Raw genomic sequence first — 19,197 nt, 5'->3', positions numbered from 1 at the left:
GACTGTCCCTCAGGTCGGGTCACATGACCTCGTAATCTTCAGCGGGCTTACGAGGTGAAGTGGTCCCCATCTGTATTTTGGTTGTAAGATGCTTATGTCTGTGTCTTTGGTTTTTAGCAATGTGTTCAAGCTAAGACCCGCAGCTCGGACACAAACTCTTGATCCCAAGCCACAAGTGTTATCATTGCAGTGCAAGTTTGAATTGCTTTTAAATGTGGAAATGAATCATTAAACCTAAGCTTTGAGTATGATTCAGCCATTATGTCAACATAAATAATTTTTCTTTCAGAGCTCTTGAATGTTGTCATTAATATATTGTGTAGTATACTCAAGGGCGTAGGTTTGCATAGGGACGGTAGGGACATGACACTACCAACTTCTAAGATGCTCAAATTGTCCCCAACAACTTTTAAGCAACTTTATTTGAATTATATAATGATTTTAATTGATGATAATTATTAATGATAACAATTTATAATGTCTTCCCATATGTTGTAAGAATAGAATTGACCCTTCCATTATTAAGTGAATTACTGTATTTTCATTATGTTCAGACTTACATTTACCCCTTTTCACTTGCTGAATGTGCCGGTCCATTTTATCCCCTCAAACGCACGTTTGATTGGCTGATGACAAGAACAAACTATCACGCACTCACACAACCCCGACAGAAATACATGTCAACATGCCACTTACTTCACCCCTTTCAAAGACGAGGGGTATTAGAATTTTTTTTTCGGCCAGCTGCAGCAGCAGCCACTGTAAGTAGACGTCAATGTTGTGGAGATGGGGAACACGCCACTAATTTTGCTACTGAAAGTCCAACCTGCATCACAGTTAGCGTAACATTAAACTGTGTGAACTTGCTAACCTGTAAAACTTAACGTTAACGTTAATTCAATTGTGCATTTATTCATTGATTAAAATATATTTATTTATTTTCTCCATCATTCATTGAAAAATAATTTTATTTGCAGCCTATACAGACATTTCTTTAAAAACAAAAAAAATAACACACACAAAAACACAACCACTGTAAATTTCCCTGATATGAAGAAGGTGGTCTTTCCCCCATGAAAATAAATTTAGCTTTTTTCATTATTACGTAGGCAACACATCAACATATTTCTGAGAAATCCCTCGTTCACCCAATCTGTTTGGTCTGATTAATGTCCCATCCCCAGCAAAAAGTGTATATGCAGGTTATGCTGGTATAGCGTCCCTACCAATGTTGAGACCAAATCTACACCCATGAGTATACTGTGTATGAAAGTATTCTAATAACACATTCCTCATGTTTTGTGCTGAATTTGCCACCAATTTGACTTTTTTTGCATTCATAGAGATTGAGCCAGACAGCAGCTCATCCTTAGTCACCTACAACCCTGAGCAACTTCCTCCCGAAAACTCGTCATTTCTGGAGAGGAGCTTTGTGTGCCGTTTCCGTTGCCTCCTGGATAATTCGTCTGGCTTCCTGGTAGGTTTTGCGATAAAGTGTTTTCAATAAAAATATTACGTACTGTATATTTTAGTAGCGATGGGAAATTAATGAATTTTATTGAATGGGTAATGCTAATTCTTAATAATGCCGTTGAAAAACAAAGTCGGTTTTGCCAATTGCAGCGGTACCTCGACATACGATCGCTTTGACACGCAATCTTTTTGACATCAGACGTAAAATTTGACTCGCCATTTGTTTCTATATCCGACAACATACGCAAAATTTGACAATTTGTGACAGTGCCGCCGTTTCTTTGTTTTCCCGCAAGAAATCAACATGGGTTCAAAGAAGGTTAGTGCAGGTGGTGAAAAAAAAGGTGACACTTACCATTGAAATGATACACAAATATGAACGTGGTGTGCGCATCCGTGAACTGGCTCCACAATACGGCCTTAAATGTCTACGGTCTAGATCACAGGTGTCAAACCGATTCCAGAAAGGGCCAAGTGGGTGCAGGTTTGCTTTCCAACCAAAGAAGAGGACACCTTTTCACCAATCAGATCTTTTACATGTGTAATCAGTTAAACTTAGTCAGGTGCTGCTTGTTTCAGCAGGAAGTTCATTGGTTAAACTCTCTGCGCGTTATCGGTTGGAACAAAATCCAGCACCCACTTGGCCCTTTCTGGAATCGGTTTGACACCTGTGTTCTAGACGGTCCTCCTCAGACCTCCGTTTGCCAGTCTTTATAAGTTAAGGTGACAATTATTATTGTGGTAATATCACCAAAAAAAACACCAGCTTCGTCAGGTTCTTAATCATTTATTTCAGAACTTGTGCAACACAACACGCCAAATATCCGCCGCAATTGACGCTAACAACAACAGGACATTAAAAGAGAAAGTAAAATATCTACCGCACCTATCTCACTGTCACGTCAGCCACACGGTGCATTCAGATGCAGCACGCAAAACACATCCGCCACATTAGAACCTGATTCATTACATTATCACAGGAATTATTATTATTATTGTAACCCGACCCGTGAGACCCCTCTCTGTACACCGTGACACTGCGTTGTGTTTTTTTTTATGGATTGGTGATGATGGGATGTATGGCAGAAAGACGAGTGGGCACAGGCATTCTGATTCGCAGCTTGAATCACGCCGTTTATTGGCACAAAGCAACTCGGCAACTTCTTCTCCCCAACCTTCATGAAATACAATGGGACATAAGGCCCAATGGCGCCAGCGCTGGGAAAAAAAAAGGAAACTCCACTGCGTCAGTCAAGGGTCAAAACGCACACATTGGCTTGTCTCCCAATTGATTTAAAACTAGTCATTGACACCTGGTGGCGTATTTAAATCACTACCTTACATTATTATTAAATTAAGTATTCCAATTTTTATTTATAATTTATTTGTTTTGCTACAGTATGTGCAATTGCCATTTGTAATGGTACCAGCAGTATTTATCAAGGATTTGGTGTAGGTTTTCAGGCTGCGGAACGAATTAATTGAATTATAATGTATTCTTATGGAAAAAACCCGCTCGACATACGACCATTTCATGGTCACTGGAACAAATTAACTTCGTATGTAGAAGTACAGCTGTATTTAGAATTGGTTCATGTTTGGAGGATCAGAAAATGCCCCCCCCCCACTCACCCAAAAAAAAAGTAAACTGCAAAATTCTATGAATGTTGTAGTAATCAAACCAAGCCCTAATCTCAAAACTACATTTTGAAGGTCTTTGTCTCGTTCTCGACACCCGAGAGTTTTGGTGTTGTCACGGTCTCGAACAGGTCGGTTGGCCAAACTCGGGATTTTCTTTCAAGATGGGCCAAAGCCTGCACTGATCTGCAATTCTTCACTTTGATAATTTAACAAAAAGAATAAGCAGTAGGCAGAGGTGGGTAGAGTAGCCAAAAATTTTACACAAGTAATAGTAGCATTACTTCAAAATAATATTACTGAAGTAAAAGTAGTCTTCCAAAAAAAATGCACTAAAGTACAAGTAAAAAAGTATTTGGTGAAACGCATACTCAAGTAATGAGTAACATTGTAACTGCTTACAAGTTTGTATGATTTTTTTTAAAAACTCTTGTTACAATGATACTGTACAATAATCCAATACAAAACAACATTAAGCCAAAGAAATACAAAAAAAATATTTTAAAAAATCATTGAATTCCGTTGAAAGAAAAAAAATGACACAAATGAAGCATTATTCATCCAAAGAGCATGAGAGCCCTCTAGTGGAGAAAATACTTCCTAGCTTGAATAGTGACTAGTTCCTTCATAGTTACTATTATGTAATTAAAAGCATCATATCTCCGGTTTTCCGTGGTCAATCGGTGCTGAATAAAGACTGGGAGAGAGGTTAAAATCAGCGCTTTTTAGTCATCTTGAGGGCAGCGCTCTATGTTAAATACTTAATTTTTTACTGTGCTTCAAAGACACCACGTGATTGAACAGGCTGGCGTGATCATAGAACAGCAAACTTGCGTCTGATTGGTATAATGGAGTCATGTGTTTATTGTTGCGACGTCTCATTGGTGAAACTGGTAGAGCTACTCGTGGCATCGCTGGCAAAAATGAATGAATAAGTAAATCTAACATGTGTACATTTTTCTCAAAAAGCTACTCAAGTAAATGTAACGGAGTACATGTAACGCGTTACCACCCACTTCTGGCAGTAGGTAAAACAACAAATGTTACCAGATGTTGTATTTCTAACATTCCATCATGCTTGTAAATTAAATCACTATAACTTCAAATACGTGATAAAATGTGGTAAATTCATGGAGTCTGAATACTTTGGCAAGCACTGTACTCTGGAGCGACAAAGTGGTCACAAGTAAATTTTGTCTTGTTTACAGGCTTTGAATTTCCAGGGAAGGCTCAAATTTCTACACGGACAAAACCAACGGCAAGAAAACGGAGGAAAGGCACCACCACAGCTTGCACTTTTTGCCATTGCAACTCCTTTGCAACCCCCATCCATCCTGGAGATCAGGACCAAGAACATGATCTTCAGAACGAAGCACAAGCTCGACTTTACACCATTGGCTTGTGATGCAAAGTAGGTTTAAAATTTTGGTTCAGCGGAGAGATGTAACATGTTAAACGTATGCTGACACCACTGATCTGGACTGAATGTCTCTTCAGGGGTAAGATAGTCCTGGGGTACACAGAGGCTGAACTGAGGGTACGAGGATCTGGTTATCAGTTTATCCATGCAGCAGATATGTTGTACTGTGCAGAGAATCATGTCAGAAGTAAGTATATTTAATTTCAATATACAGTGGGGCAAATAAGTATTTAGTCAACCACCAATTGTGCAAGTTCTCCTACTTGAAAAGATTAGAGAGGCCTGTAATTGTCAACATGGGTAAAGCTCAACCATGAGATACAGAATGTGAAGGGTCACATTGTTTGATTTTTAAAGAATTTATTTCCAAAATAGAGTGGTAAATAAGTATTTGGTCACAGACAAGCAAGATTTCTGGCTGTCAAAGAGCTCTAACTTCTTCTAACGAGGTCTAACGAGAGCTAATGAGCCTCCACTCATTACCTGTATCAATGGCACCTGTTTTAACTCATTATCTGTACATAAGGCACCTGTCCACAACCTCAGCCAGTCACACTCCAAACTCCACTATGGCCAAGACCAAAGAGCTGTCGAATGACACCAGAGACAAAATTGTAGACCTGCACCAGGCTGGGAAGACTGAATCTGCAATAGGGAAAACGCTTGGTGTAAAGAAATCAACTGTGGGAGCAATTATTAGAAAATGGAAGACATACAAGACCACTGATAATCTCCCTCGATCTGGGGGTCCATGCAACATCTCACCCCGTGGCGTCAAAATAATAACAAGAAGGGTGAGCAAAAATCGCAGAACCACATGGGGGGACCTAGTGAATGACCTACAGAGAGCTGGGACCACAGCCAGGGACTCAAATCCTGCACTGCCAGACGTGTCTCCTTGCTGAAGAAAGTACACGTCCAGGCCCATCTACGGTTTGCTAGAGAGCATTTGGATGATCCAGAAGAGGACTGGGAGAATGTGTTATGGTCAGATGAAACCAAAATAGAACTTTTTGGTAGAAACACAGGTTCTTGTGTTTGGGGAGAAAACAATACGTGATTGCATCCGAAGAACACCATACCCACTGTGAAGCATGGGGGTGGAAACATCATGCTTTGGGGCTGTTTTTCTGCAAAGGGACCAGGACGACTGATCTATGTAAAGGAAAGAATGAATGGGGCCATGTATCGAGAGATTTTGAGTGAAAATCTCCTTCCAACAGCAAGGGTATTGAAGGTGAGACGTGGCTGGGTCTTTCAGCATGACAATGATCCCAAACATACAGTCAGGGCAACAAAGGAGTGGCTTCGTAAGAAGCATTTCAAGGTCCTGGAGTGGCCTAGCCAGTCTCCAGATCTCAACCCCGTAGAAAATCTGTGGAGGGAGTTGAAAGTCTGTGTTGCCCAATGACGGCCCCAAAACATCACTGCTCTAGAGGAGATCTGCATGGAGGAATGGGCCAAAATACCAGCAACAGTGTGTGAAAACGTTTGGCCTCCGTTATTGCCAACAAAGGCTACATAACAAAGTATTGAGATGAACTTTTGGTACTGACCAAATACTTATTGTCCACCATTCATTCATTCATTTTGATTTGCAAATAAATTCTTTAAAAATCAAACAGTGTGATTTTTCTGGGGTTTTTTTTTTTTTTCCCACATTCTGTTTCTCATGGTTGTGGTTTACCCATGTTGACAATTACAGGCCTCTCTAATATTTTCAAGTGGGAGAACTTGCACAATTAGTGGTTGACTAAATATTTATTTGCCCCACTGTATAAATAATGTCACAAATTATGTTAAGCTGCCAAATCTTTTTGTTTCATGTGGTCTAATATTTTTTCATGGACAAGCATAGAAAGATTAAATGATAAAACTCACTGAAACGCTGAATAATTTAGTTGGAATTAGGTTTACCCCTGTGCTTGTTTCTCTTAAATGCTATAGCTTTAATGCTATGAAATGCTAGTTTTTTTTAACAATGCTCTTATCAAATGGTTCAGACACATTCCCACAAAAAAAACGTCTAATTATACCAATAAACTAAATTGTGAATGCATTAAAAAAAACATTAGCTCAAACAAAAACTTAGCTTACGTTGGTCTTAATGGGGAGCAGTTGGATTCAGCCATGTGAAAAGAGGCAGACCAGAGGCCAGTGTATCCACCCTAATCAATAAAACTAAATGCAAACACTTTCAAAATAAACCATTACAACGGCACTTTAAATAAACGAATACTCGAAGCAACAAAATTGAATTCGAATATTTTTTTTCTAATCGAATACTCGAGTTAATCGTTGCAGCACTAAAGTTTCAGATGTGAAAATTGAGCGATTTATTAGCTGTTGAAAAGTTACCGTTATTTTCGGACTATAAGCCGCTACTTTTTCCCTTTTTTTAAACCTTATAGTCCAGTGCAGCTTATTTGTTGATTCATTTCGGTTAATAGGTAACACTTTATTTGACAGCGGCGTCATAAGACTGCCATAAGACCGACATAATTGTGACATGACACCAGGGGTCGCGTTAACCGAATATTTTCCGTCGTTGACCGGTTTTTTAAAACTGTGACGGAAAAAACTGAAGTCCATCTGTCATTTTGACAGGTTGCAATTCACACCCCAGACCACAGGGTGGCGAGTGAGCATATTAATTAGCTATTGTCTCTCTTGATGCATGACATCGTTGGCCTTACTCGGGAAAAATGTCAAGGCAACTGAGTGTCCGAAGTTTCTTCAAAAAGCCCCAAAACGACGCTGGTGTTGATAAAAGAGGTGAAAAAAGAGGGACTGATTCAGTGGAGGATGAAGGATGACAACGAATCAAGTGAATCGCCGGTTCACTCCTCACTGCGGCGAGCAGTTGAAAACGCCGCCAATTACCAAGAAGGGCAGAATTGGTAACACGGTGAAAGCGGCATAAAGCCAAAAAAGCGGACCAGACTAGCCAGAGCCTGAAATTATTTCAAGGAAAATATGGAGGGTGCCACCACTGTGTGTACTCTTTTTGCTAAGCTGAGCTCGCATACCACGGTAGCACGTAAGCAATGAACGAACACTTGACGCACCGTCACCCAGGTGTATTTCGGAAGACAACAGGAAACAACAAGCTAGCGGATTGTAAGTCCATACAACTTTCTAACGATTTTTTTTAAAAATTGAAGTTTCCTTTATGTGCGTCGTATCAACATGCATTTTTAATTTAATAATAATAATAATAATAATCATAATAATAATAATAATAATTAAATAAATAAATAAATAAATATAATGGAATTATGAATATATATATCCTGTACATACATAATATAATAAAAATATATATGGAAACACAGCACTGGCCTGCTTACTGTAATCCATGACTGCACTAATGTTAGTTATTTTATATTATAAAGTATTATTGTATTATTGTGTATATACATATAGTGACTGCATCAAGATATAGTCATTTTAAAAATTTAAGTGACGGGTAAAAATAGATTATGACCGGATTTTTATGACCCTGTCAGTCAAAATGACAGACAACGAAAAAGTCTAGCCTAACCTCTGCATGACACTATCATGGGTATTAATGAATGCTTATGACGGATGTCATTACGTATCATCCGGCAAATTATGTCACTAACTCCATTTATGTCCAGCTCGGATCTTTTACATCCATTCAAAAGTGAGATAATATCCCGGATGACCCAAAATGACATCTGTCATAAACATTCATTAATGCTCATGGCAGTGTCATGTCATAATTATGATGGTCTTACAGTTTTATGACGCCACTGTCAAATAAAGTGTTACAGAATACTGGCGCTAGCGATTAATCAAACAACTGGATGAGTAACTAAAGAAATTATTGACACAGAACAGGAATTTTATTGTTATTTACATCTGTAGTGCTGCAATGCATGCTAAGAGGCATGTTGGACAGCAACAGTGTTGACAGCAGGTGGCAGAAGAGGTTGACTGTCTCCTCCAAGGGAGCAGTGATGGCCAAATGAAGCTTCTTTAGGCAATGAAGCTTTGCAGCCATTTGGTTCAAAGCTTCATGGTGGTTCATTTAGTCTTATAATCGTCGTATGATGCCACTGTCAAATAAAGTGTTACCAGTTAATATCTTTTAGTATAAATATCTCATAATACAGCGAGGACCGCTGTGGCTTATGGTACAGTGCAGGTTATGTATTAACAAATACCGTTTTACCGTGTCAAATTTGGTGGGTGGCGGCTTATAGTCAGGTGTGCAGGTTTGTCAAAATTGCACTAAAGTAAAAAAAAAAAATTCAGTATTTCGGCCAAAAACTTATATGATGTTAAATATTGCTATTGATCCTGAAAATATAGGTGATTATCTGCATTTGGTGATTTTTTGCATTTAGCGTAAAATCTGAGAATTGTATAGCCATTTTAAGTTATGTTATACTTATATAGAAAATAATTAATCGAGATTCTATTAGGGAATGACTTTTTTTATGCTGCTGCTCATGGTGACTCATATATGCCTTAGGGAGGTGCCTGTTTTGGTTTTAAGTCGCTAGTGGCTTTGGTTTTGAAAATATTTGAATTTTGTGCAAATAGGCCCCCCTACGGAGCGGCCCCGTTTCCCGTCAACTGATAGTGAAGTCTATGCTCTAATAATCGATAAAATATTTTTGTTCAGGCTCCTTATGGCCGCTACCAAATGACCAGGTGATCCAAATCAACCAACACTTAAGGAAATGGTAATCAATGGCCTTTCCTGAGACGTCTGTCCAACCTACAGTATAGAATATGTTGCCTTTTGAACGTAGCTTTGTCAAAAAAGTTGAGGATACCCAGTCCAACCCAGTCCGAGAGTTAAAACAGCTTTTGTTAGTAATCCTATGGGATTACGGAGCAGATTGAGTAAAGCTGTAGAGCTGTAGGAGAAGATAGGAAGGGGAGGGGGTCTACAAATCCACTGCATAAGCAAAGCATCACAGATGAGCCAGCACTAACACATTATGAGGACAAATACTTCAGAAGCCAGATATGTTACTCTTGCCAGTGTGGTTCAAGGGTCAATGTACTTTAGCCCACGTGCAAAACAAACAAACGGACAAACAAACAAACACAAGATTAAAAATGAAAACAAAAACAATGATTGTATGTATTTGTGCTGTAGTGATGAAGACTGGTGAGAGTGGACTGACGGTATTCAGGCTGCTCACCAAGGAGAACCGTTGGAAATGGGTGCAGGCCAACGCTCGTCTGGTTTACAAAAACGGCAAACCCGATTACATCATCGCCACCCAGAGGCCCCTATTGTATGTTTCTTTACTGTTACTATACCGTAAAGATTCCACTTAAATAAACGTTTTCTTTTTTGCAGGGATGAAGAGGGAGGAGAACACTTGCGAAAACGCTCCATGCATTTACCCTTTACATATGCTACAGGTGAGGCCTTGCTTTACCAGTCTAACCATCCCATTGCTGGCTTCAGAGATGGCGTTTCTGAGAAGAACGGTAGTAAGTCAAAGAAAAGCCGGACTGACAGGTTGTTAAGAGATGGTCTGGATCCAGGCTCACTTCTTGGAGCCCTCATGAGCCAGGATGAATCGGTGTATGTTTGCCAGCCTGCTCTGGAACCCAAAATCTCCTTTCACAGCAGCTTCTTTGGAGACCAAATGGACTTCCCTGACTCAAAGTCCAGTTTGCAGAGAGGCTGGGACACACCAAGCAATGGAGATGTGGATCAAAGTATCACAGAGCCAGGCACCAGCTTTGACCCATTGCTTGCTACTCTGGATTCCCTTTCACTGGAAGGCCAAGGAGTTGTCGATTCAGAGGACGGTGGCTGTTCAAATGGGGAGTTGTTCGGAGCTCTAGAGGGCTTGGGGCTGAGTGCTGAGGATCTGGAGCTTCTACTGTTGGATGAGCGGATGATTCGAGTTGAGATTGACCCAGAGCGTGTGCCCACCTTGGATGACTTACTAACGAATGATGAAATTCTTTCATACATCTATGACTCAATCGAAGGAAAGACTGATACCGCAGATCAGGGAGGACAGATGCCACCATCTAATCCCTCAGTCAGTGCAACTGTGTCTGTATCTGAAAGCACGCTCACCTCTGACGCAAATGTAAAAATGCAGTTTCCTCACCATAAGCCTCCCGTGGCTGGAAAGGCTCCCATCGTTCAGTTGTCCCAGCAAATGCAAAAGCACCTCAGCATGTGCTCGGACAAAGCGACGCACAACTGGAGCAACCAGAGTGACCGTTTGGCCAATACGATAGCCAACGGAGAACTGATGGGCAATGTTCAAACTGACCCCAATGGACAATGGTCAGCCCAAAACATTCTCATGACTGCAGGGATACAACTGCAGCACATGAACTCACAACAGACTGTTTTCAATGGCAAGACGTCAGAACTAAATGGAGAGCTCCAACAGCATCAAAGCTACCTGCAGCAGCCCTTGATGCGGAACCAACTCTCACAGCAGTGCCATACCAAACAGAAGGAAGCCAACTTAAATGGACTGAGTGGCATTTCCAACACAGATCAGTCAGCAGTAAAATCACAGTGGCAGGACTTTGGTTTCGGAGATAGTCTGGGTCCGTGCCTCAATAACAGCCAAAAAACTCTTCCGGACACATCAATAAATTGCTGCATGAATTACAGCATCCCCGATATTGACAATTCGGATTACTCCGTTAATGGCAGTGGTTTGTTTGGTAGCAGTGCGCTCCAAAATAGGGCCGAGTCCACAGCTACATCTTTCCAGGGGATTACCCAAAACAGGCAGACGGAGCAGATCTCAGTTCCTTTAGCTCAGGTCATCTCCAGCCTGTCCCAGTGTCCGCCTCCGAATGCCTCGCTGGAGCAAATCCTGGCAGTCAGCAAACCTTGTCGGCAGTTGGACCATTACAGCATTGTGGCCTCAGACATAGCTCATGATCCCAATCAGGGAAAGGTAAGTACAGTACGGCGCTCAAAATGCACGCTTGCGCTAGTGTTTTATTTTTTTCGTCAACAGCGACGTTAACGAAAATATTTTGTCGACGAACAATTTTTTCGTGACGATGCCCAGCTAAAAACGTGGCTTGGGAAACTAGAACATAACGAGACGAATGCCAGTTTTCGTCTGACAAGACGACAATAAGACGAAAATGTAACATTGTTTCTGATATGTTCACAATGCGTTAAATTTTCATATTGAACATGGAGTGCGTCAGCGGGCATCGTAGCGGTGTTTGGGTCGTGTCACTCATTTGAGATGTGGTGCGCCTCTCTCTCTCTCCTCACCAGAGTTTAGGATGTGTTTCAAGTAGGTATGTGCCGGTATGATATTCAGATGGTATGATAACCTTAAGCCACAATATCACGGTATTGCATTTACAGCTCTAAAATGTGTTACCTGGAGATATCTGTGTTTGAAAAAATTTTTTCAATTGAACAGGATTTTTATTTTTCAAAACATATTACAAAATTGGAGCACAAGTACAATGTTAGAATAATTTTTTTTTTTTTATTCTAAATGAAAAATGCAGTCCTTTAAGTGAGCCTAAGCTCACAGCCACATCTCAACATTATTACCATCAGAACATAAATAATTGAATTATTTTCCATAAAAAGCATGTGCGTATGACTCGTATCATTTTTACATTATACACATTATCTTTCTCAACACACAATTGCCAGAGAGATAAAAACACCACGTTTTACCACCGCTAGACACACTAAACACGCTGGGGTTCATTTTTAATCAATTGGTTTCAGAAATGGCTCATGTGAAAGCTAAGATCCTCCCAAATGATGTCGAATGTACAAAAATATATTTGTTTCACTGAAGAAAGATTTATCATTTAATGAAGACATAAAGGGCAAATTTTGGCAAGACAAAAGTTTTGTCGCCTATAGAAAGTAGTGGTAAAATCGAACAAAAAATGTACTTCAAATACAAAAATATGTTACATAACATAAGCGAATTAAGTAGTGGTGCTTTGAGATCCAAATTTAATATTTTGTGTGACTTCCATGGGCGTGTAGGACTGCATCCATGGGGTTTGGCAAGGATTCATAAAATTTATTGATATAGTCATCAAGAACATCAAAGAAAGCAGTCTTGCATGTCTCCCAGAGTTCATCAACATTCTTGGGTTTCTTCTTCCATGCTTCCTCTTTCATCCTACCCCAGACATGCTCCATGATGTTCATGTCTGGTGACTGGGCTGGCCAGTTCTGGAGGATCTTGATTGAATATGCGATAGAGCACCATCCTGCTGCAGAATTTGTCCCTTTTTGTGGTTAGGAATGTAAGAGGCAGCTAAGATTTGTTGATATTTCAGACTATTTATGTTGCTTTCCACCCCTGCAGATCTCTCACACACCCCCATACTGAATGTAACTCCAGACCATGATTTTGCCACCACCAAGCTTCACTGTTTTCTGAGTGAATCTCGGATCCATGCGGGCTCCAGTAGGTCTCCTGCAATATTTGCCGCGACTGTGGTGTAATTCAATGGAAGATTCATATGAAAAATCCACCTTTTGCCACAAAACAGTGCAGTTTGGTGGTGGCAAAATCATGGTTTGGGGTTACATCCAGTATGGGGGTGTGCCAGACACCTGCAGTGTGGAAGGCAACATAAATAGTCTGAAATATCAACTAATCTTAGCTGCCTCTTACATTCCTAACCATAAAAAGGGATAAATTTTGCAGCAGGATGGTGCTCCATCACATACTTCAATCTCTACATCAAGGTTCCTCATGGCAAAGAAGATCAAGATCATCCAGGACTGCCCAGCCCAGTCACCAGACACGAACATCATTGAGCATGAGCATGGAAGACGGAACCCAAGAATGTTGATGAACTCTGGGAGGCTTGCAAGACTGCTTTCTTTGATGTTCCTGATGACTTCATCAATAAATTGTATGAATCCTTGCCGAACCGCATGGATGCACTCCTTCAAGCCCATGGAAGTCATACAAAATATTACATTTGGATCTCACAGCACCACTACTTAATTCGCTTATGTTATGCAACATATTTTTGTATTCGAAGTACATTTTCTGTTCAATTTTCACACTACTTTCTGTAGGCGACAAAACTTTTGTCTTGCCAAAATTTGACCTTTATGTCTTCATTAAATGATCAATCTTTTTTCAGTGAAACATATTTTTGTACATTCAACATCATTTGGGAGGGTCTTAGCTTTCATATGAGCCATTTCTGAAACCAACTGAATAATTAAAAATCAGGTTATTAGCAATTGTTTCTACAAAATGGATAAGACTTTTGTCAGGGACTGTATAGTAGAGTATAGTATAGTAATAGTATAGTATAGTATAGTATAGACTTTGAAGAGAAACTGGTTTTACATAGTGTATAATAATCAATTAAGAAAAAAAAGAAAATGCATCACATTGCATAACTTCCTGCCCCTCCGTTCCCACCCTTTGGACTGTACAGATGGAGAATGGTCGCATCCTGACTACAGCATACGCAGCAAGGCCCAATGGGAATGGTGCAACGCCCCCTGCTGTCCAGATACCTTGCACGGAGACTCTGCCTAGTCTCTCCGACCCACCAGCCACCGGTTTCTACCTCTGACCAGCTGGTCTGCGCACTTAAAATGGCCAGAGACACGCACCCACACACACCACACACACACACACAGACTGGACCAGCCTTATGACACACAGATAAGACAACATACAAACAAAACTAATAAATGCTGTCCTGTTTTTTTCTTTTTGGCCAAGGGGGCTGAGCGATCATTATATTATTTTCAAGTCATATTATCATAAGAGTCCTTTGTTTACAATAATGCAGTTAGAGAGTTATGTGAATGAATACAAGATGCGACAGATAATTCAGGGTTTTCTCTTATTTTAGTGAAGGAGTTGCAGATGAACCGACAAGTTTGGAGTCGGGGTGTTTGCGCTTCATGAATGTACAGACACTCAAGCGGAAAAAGGAAGGGAGGCTTTTGGCACTAAATGCAACTTTTACTTCACGTATACTTTCATCAAATTTTTGCAGATCTTCCTCTCAATAACATCTACTCACTAGTCATTTCCTTAGATACACCTGGAAAGTCAAATCCATCCAAAAATCAGCCTTTTTTTTTTTTAAAGATTATGATGTGATGGTAGGGCGACAGACATGTATTGGCTCTAGATTTAAACGACAATCTCAATTTTGGACAGGTGGTTATATATTTGTACCACTAGGGCAGTGCTTCTCAATTATTTTCTGTTACGGCCTCCGCAGGAAGACGTAAATGTTTCGCGTCCCCCAACTCTCTGCCGCCACTGTAAATACCGTAATGGCCCGAATATAAGACGGCCCCGATTATAAGACGACCCCCTCTTTTTCAAGACTCAAGTTTGAAAAAAGACTTTTTGAACACCAAATTAATTTTTATACAGAAAATAATTACAGTACATCCGAAACAAATGATTATAACAATATATTTGAGAGAAAAAGCATGTTATTTTGCCTCATTCAAATCTTAATATCTGAACATTCAAATATGTCAACTAATGTGCAATCACATTCGTAAATGAATGGCTTCTGGTTTTTGAAATGTAAACAAACCAATCTATTGTGATAAAACAACAAAATTGCAATAACTGCATTAACCATCAATGTGAAGTCTAACTAACTGTAGTCTTGAAACAAATCTGAATAAGGAAAAACATTGCAATTAAATAATACAAACTGGTTAAACTTGAGAGTAGCTGAGATTTCTCATGACAGAACATCGCTTCAATGATATCTGGCGCCATCTAGCGTCGTGAATGGGGAGAGTAGCTAAGATCTGTCGTGACAGAACATCGCTTCAATGATATCTGACGCCATCTAGCGTCGTGAATGGGTATAATGTCTGGACCACGAACATAAGACGACCCCCTCTTTTTCAGTCTTATTTCAATGCAAAAAACACCGTCTTATATTCGGGCCAATACGTTAGTATTATTTGTCTATATATAACTAATTATTATTAGTTACACCTCTGCATAACATGTTATCCTTTTTAACATTAAAGAAAAAAATAATTTAGATCGACTTACAATAAAATATTTATTAACATTGCTTTGTTGTTTGGAACAGAAAAGACTTCATCTTGCATCAATTTGCAGGGAGAAAAAAATAGTCAAATCCGAACTGTAAGAATACACTCAAGGTACATATTTTTTGCCATTAGATACTGAAAAATAAAATTTTATCAAATCAATAAATAATAATAAATTCAAAGTTATTCGCAACATTAACTCATGAGGACAAAATGCCAAACAATTTGACCGAAAAAATGAAAAATAATACAAAACGACAGTGTCACTGGACAGACGGACAGTTATTATTTTTGCTGCAGGCAGTATCAGCTCCTTTGTATTGGCACTGAGGAACTTGGTGTGCCACCTTATATGATGCAAACAGTGCTCGCTGGTTTACTGGTGTAACACTGACAAAGGGGGACGATTGTTGGCAATATTTGGCACGTTTTTTCGGCCAAAACTTTAAAAATTGTCCGATATGCATGTGTGATACATCATTTGCATGTGTCATACATCATTGGAAAGCTTAAAATCTCAATTTTCAGGGGGAACAAAATTTTTAAACAGGAGGGCATTTAAAAAAAAAAAAAATTTAAACAGCAAAACCCTATCTGGAGGTGAGAGCACGCGAAAGCAGAATTACAGACGCCATGACTTTAACGAGATATTATCGCATACTTATCTTGTTTCGATCCACTTTTTGAGAAGTACTGCTCTAGGGGCACAACGCTCCCTAATCCCAATATGTACTAGAAAGGTCTCATCAAAATGTCCACTTTGTAGGGCATAGACGTCCGGCAAGGCTGAACTACTTAAACTGAACTACTAATTTGTTCTATTTTAGATATTCCTAATTATTAACAAAAATGAAAGAAAACACCATAATTTTTGATGATGTAAAAACGGTACCATGGCATTTTTGCATCTTTTTTTGTTTTGTTTTGTTAATTCATGCAGGTGTACCTAAAGAAGTGTTCTGATATATTGCTTCAATTTACATTTCATCGCTCCAAGAAGAAAAAGCACACAAGCGAGCAAACAAAACAGTTTTCAGTCTTGCAACAAGAATGTAGTGCTTCATTTATTTGTAGAACAGTTGTACTTGTTAACAATGAGATTAAAATGTTTGAAAGGAGGTATAGAATATGAAGAAAATGATGCTTGGATGATATTCTGCACTTTATTTCAAGCAGCCATTTATTGCAGCAGCTCTGCAATCAGGTCCAAACAAACCAAGATTTTTTTTTGTTTGCATTTCTTGATTTATGATGTGACTAATGCTAACTAGTCAAGTAGGCATCTATCCAAGCCCTCACAAGCACAAACACTTGCGTACAATGGTTCGTGTTCTCTTTATCTTTCTCCATTTGAATTATACAGTATCTAGAGAGTTGATTTTTCAGTGTTTCGTTTTTATTGTTGATTGTTTTGGGGAGATATTCGGGCGTAAATGCTAATTAGGACTTATTTAGAAATTCAGTCCGCGGCAAATATTAGTTAAATTATCTGCGGCAAAACACATTGTCAAACACACGCAAAAAGTGGAAGAAGAACAAAAAAATGCGTTGTCATACAGTGACATAGTGTGGTTTATCATCGCCCCCCCAATCTGTGGACTGAATTCTTGTGCTCTCAAGTTCCATCAGATCAATGTTTAGCAATTTTTTTAAACCCCTTTTTTTGTTTGTTTTGATTTACCCTTTAGGTTCAGTGTATTTCTTGCTCATGTTTTACAAATTACTGTTGATTTGTTTGATGTATTGCGCCTCACTATAACCATAGATATATAATGCAAATCTGTTTGAGAAAAAAAGAACGCAGTGCAATAGTTAATTGCTGGTTTGTACTATGGACCCCAAAATGGGTGAGGGATTATGGGGTGTGAGGCGGAGTGAGATGAACTCTAAAATGAGATTTTAAAAGAAGATAACTGAAATTTTAGATCTCGATTTATACGACTAAACTTAAACAATTAACATTGAATTCCGAAACTGAAAATTGTTTAGATTGAAAGCAACACTAGGTAACTTTTCGGTTTTGGTCAATTTTAGCGACGCCGGTGGACAACAGCGGTAGTGTTTTGCCTTAAGGAAGACTGCGTTTCCCATGAGGACCAGCGCGCACCCGCACAGTGTGGTAAAATTATCTCCCTGTCGCCCGTCGAGGGATTAAACGACATTTCTGTTTCCAGCGGCTGTGTGAAGGATGAATACCATAATTTTCGGACTATAAGGTGCTACTTTTTTCCCCTCATTTTGAATCCTGCGGAATATAGTCCAGTGCGGCTTATTTCTTGATTTGTTTCGGTCAATAGGTAACACTTTTTTAGACAATGGCGTCATAAAATTGCCATAAGACCGTCATAATTACCACATGATTATAACACTATCATGGCCGTTAATGAACGCTTATGACAGATGTCATTTAGTATCATCATGGCAAATTATGTCACTAACACTCCGTTTATGTCCAACTCGGATCTTTTACATCTATTCTATTCCATCATCATTCTATTCTATCATTCTATTCTATCTATCACCTTCAAATCTGTCTAAATACCATTTAGGCATTAGCTGAATGGTCAATTCATCGGTTAAGAATCTGGGGGATTTTGTGGAAGTGATTTTTGAGCAGTAGAGACGAATGGCAAGCACTACTTGGTAGCAACTAGATTAGGTGTTGTTGAACCATTATTAACGTCTTGAAGAACATGAACTCAGATCGTACTATTGGTTATATATAGCATTTTTCCTAAACAAAAGTTATGTGAAAAGATTTTTTTTTTTTTAATAAATGAAGTTACGTGAAAAGATTTAAATCAACGTACAGTGGGGAAAATAAGTATTTAGTCAATCACCAATTGTGCAAGTTCTCCCACTTGAAAAGATTAGAGAGGCCTATAATTGTCAACATGGGTAAACCTCAACCATGAGAGACAGAATGTGGAGAAAAAAACAGAAAATCAAATTGTTTGATTTTCAAAGAATTTATTTCCAAATTAGAGTGGAAAATAAGTATTTGGTCACCTACAAACATGCAAGATTTCTGGCTGTCAAAGAGGTCTAACTTTTTCTAACAAGGTCTAACAAGGCTCTACTCCGTTACCGTTAAATCAACTGTGGGAGCAATTATTAGAAAATGGAAGACATACAAGACCACTGATAATCTCCCTCGATCTGGGGCTCCATGCAAGATTCACTCCATGGCGTCAAAATGATAACAAGAACTGTGAGCAAAAATCCCAGAACCACACTGGGGGACCTAGCGAATGACCTACAGAGAGCTGGGACCACAGTAACAAAGGCTACTATCAGTAACACAATGCGCCGCCAGGGACTCAAATCCTGCACTGCCAGACATGTACCCCTGCTGAAGAAAGTACACGTCCAAGCCCGTCTGCAGTTCGCTAGAGAGCATTTGGATGATCCAGAAGAGGACTGGAAGAATGTGTTATGGTCAGATGAAACCAAAATAGAACTTTTTGGTAGAAACACAGGATGTCGTGCTTGGAGGAGAAAGAATACTGAATTGCATCCGAAGAACACCATACCCACTGTGAAGCATGGGGGTGGAAACATCATGCTTTGGGGCTGTTCTTCTGCAAAGGGACCAGGACGACTGATCTGTGTAAAGGAAAGAATGAAT

At 39.4% G+C, this 19,197-nt stretch overlaps 1 protein-coding gene across 3 annotated transcripts in view; it reads left to right on the top strand.

Annotated features, from left to right (window-relative positions):
• LOC130926877 (aryl hydrocarbon receptor-like) overlaps positions 1–18,425 on the top strand; it is a 94,535-nt gene extending 76,110 nt beyond the window's left edge. For all 3 annotated transcript variants that reach the window (XM_057852173.1, XM_057852172.1, XM_057852175.1), the window contains 6 exons: positions 1,344–1,477; positions 4,320–4,522; positions 4,609–4,718; positions 9,669–9,810; positions 9,876–11,460; positions 13,961–18,425. In XM_057852173.1, coding sequence (XP_057708156.1) covers positions 1,344–1,477; positions 4,320–4,522; positions 4,609–4,718; positions 9,669–9,810; positions 9,876–11,460; positions 13,961–14,101 — 2,315 coding nt within the window. In that variant the 3' untranslated portion in view covers positions 14,102–18,425. The remainder of the gene's footprint in view (positions 1–1,343; positions 1,478–4,319; positions 4,523–4,608; positions 4,719–9,668; positions 9,811–9,875; positions 11,461–13,960) is intronic.
• The last annotated feature ends 772 nt before the right edge of the window (positions 18,426–19,197 follow it).

This window comes from Corythoichthys intestinalis, chromosome 12 (assembly GCF_030265065.1).
Source record: "Corythoichthys intestinalis isolate RoL2023-P3 chromosome 12, ASM3026506v1, whole genome shotgun sequence".
NCBI classification, from domain to species: domain Eukaryota; kingdom Metazoa; phylum Chordata; class Actinopteri; order Syngnathiformes; family Syngnathidae; genus Corythoichthys; species Corythoichthys intestinalis.
The sequence above is the reverse complement of the archived record's forward strand: the minus strand, read 5'-3'. Positions and strand labels throughout refer to the sequence as shown.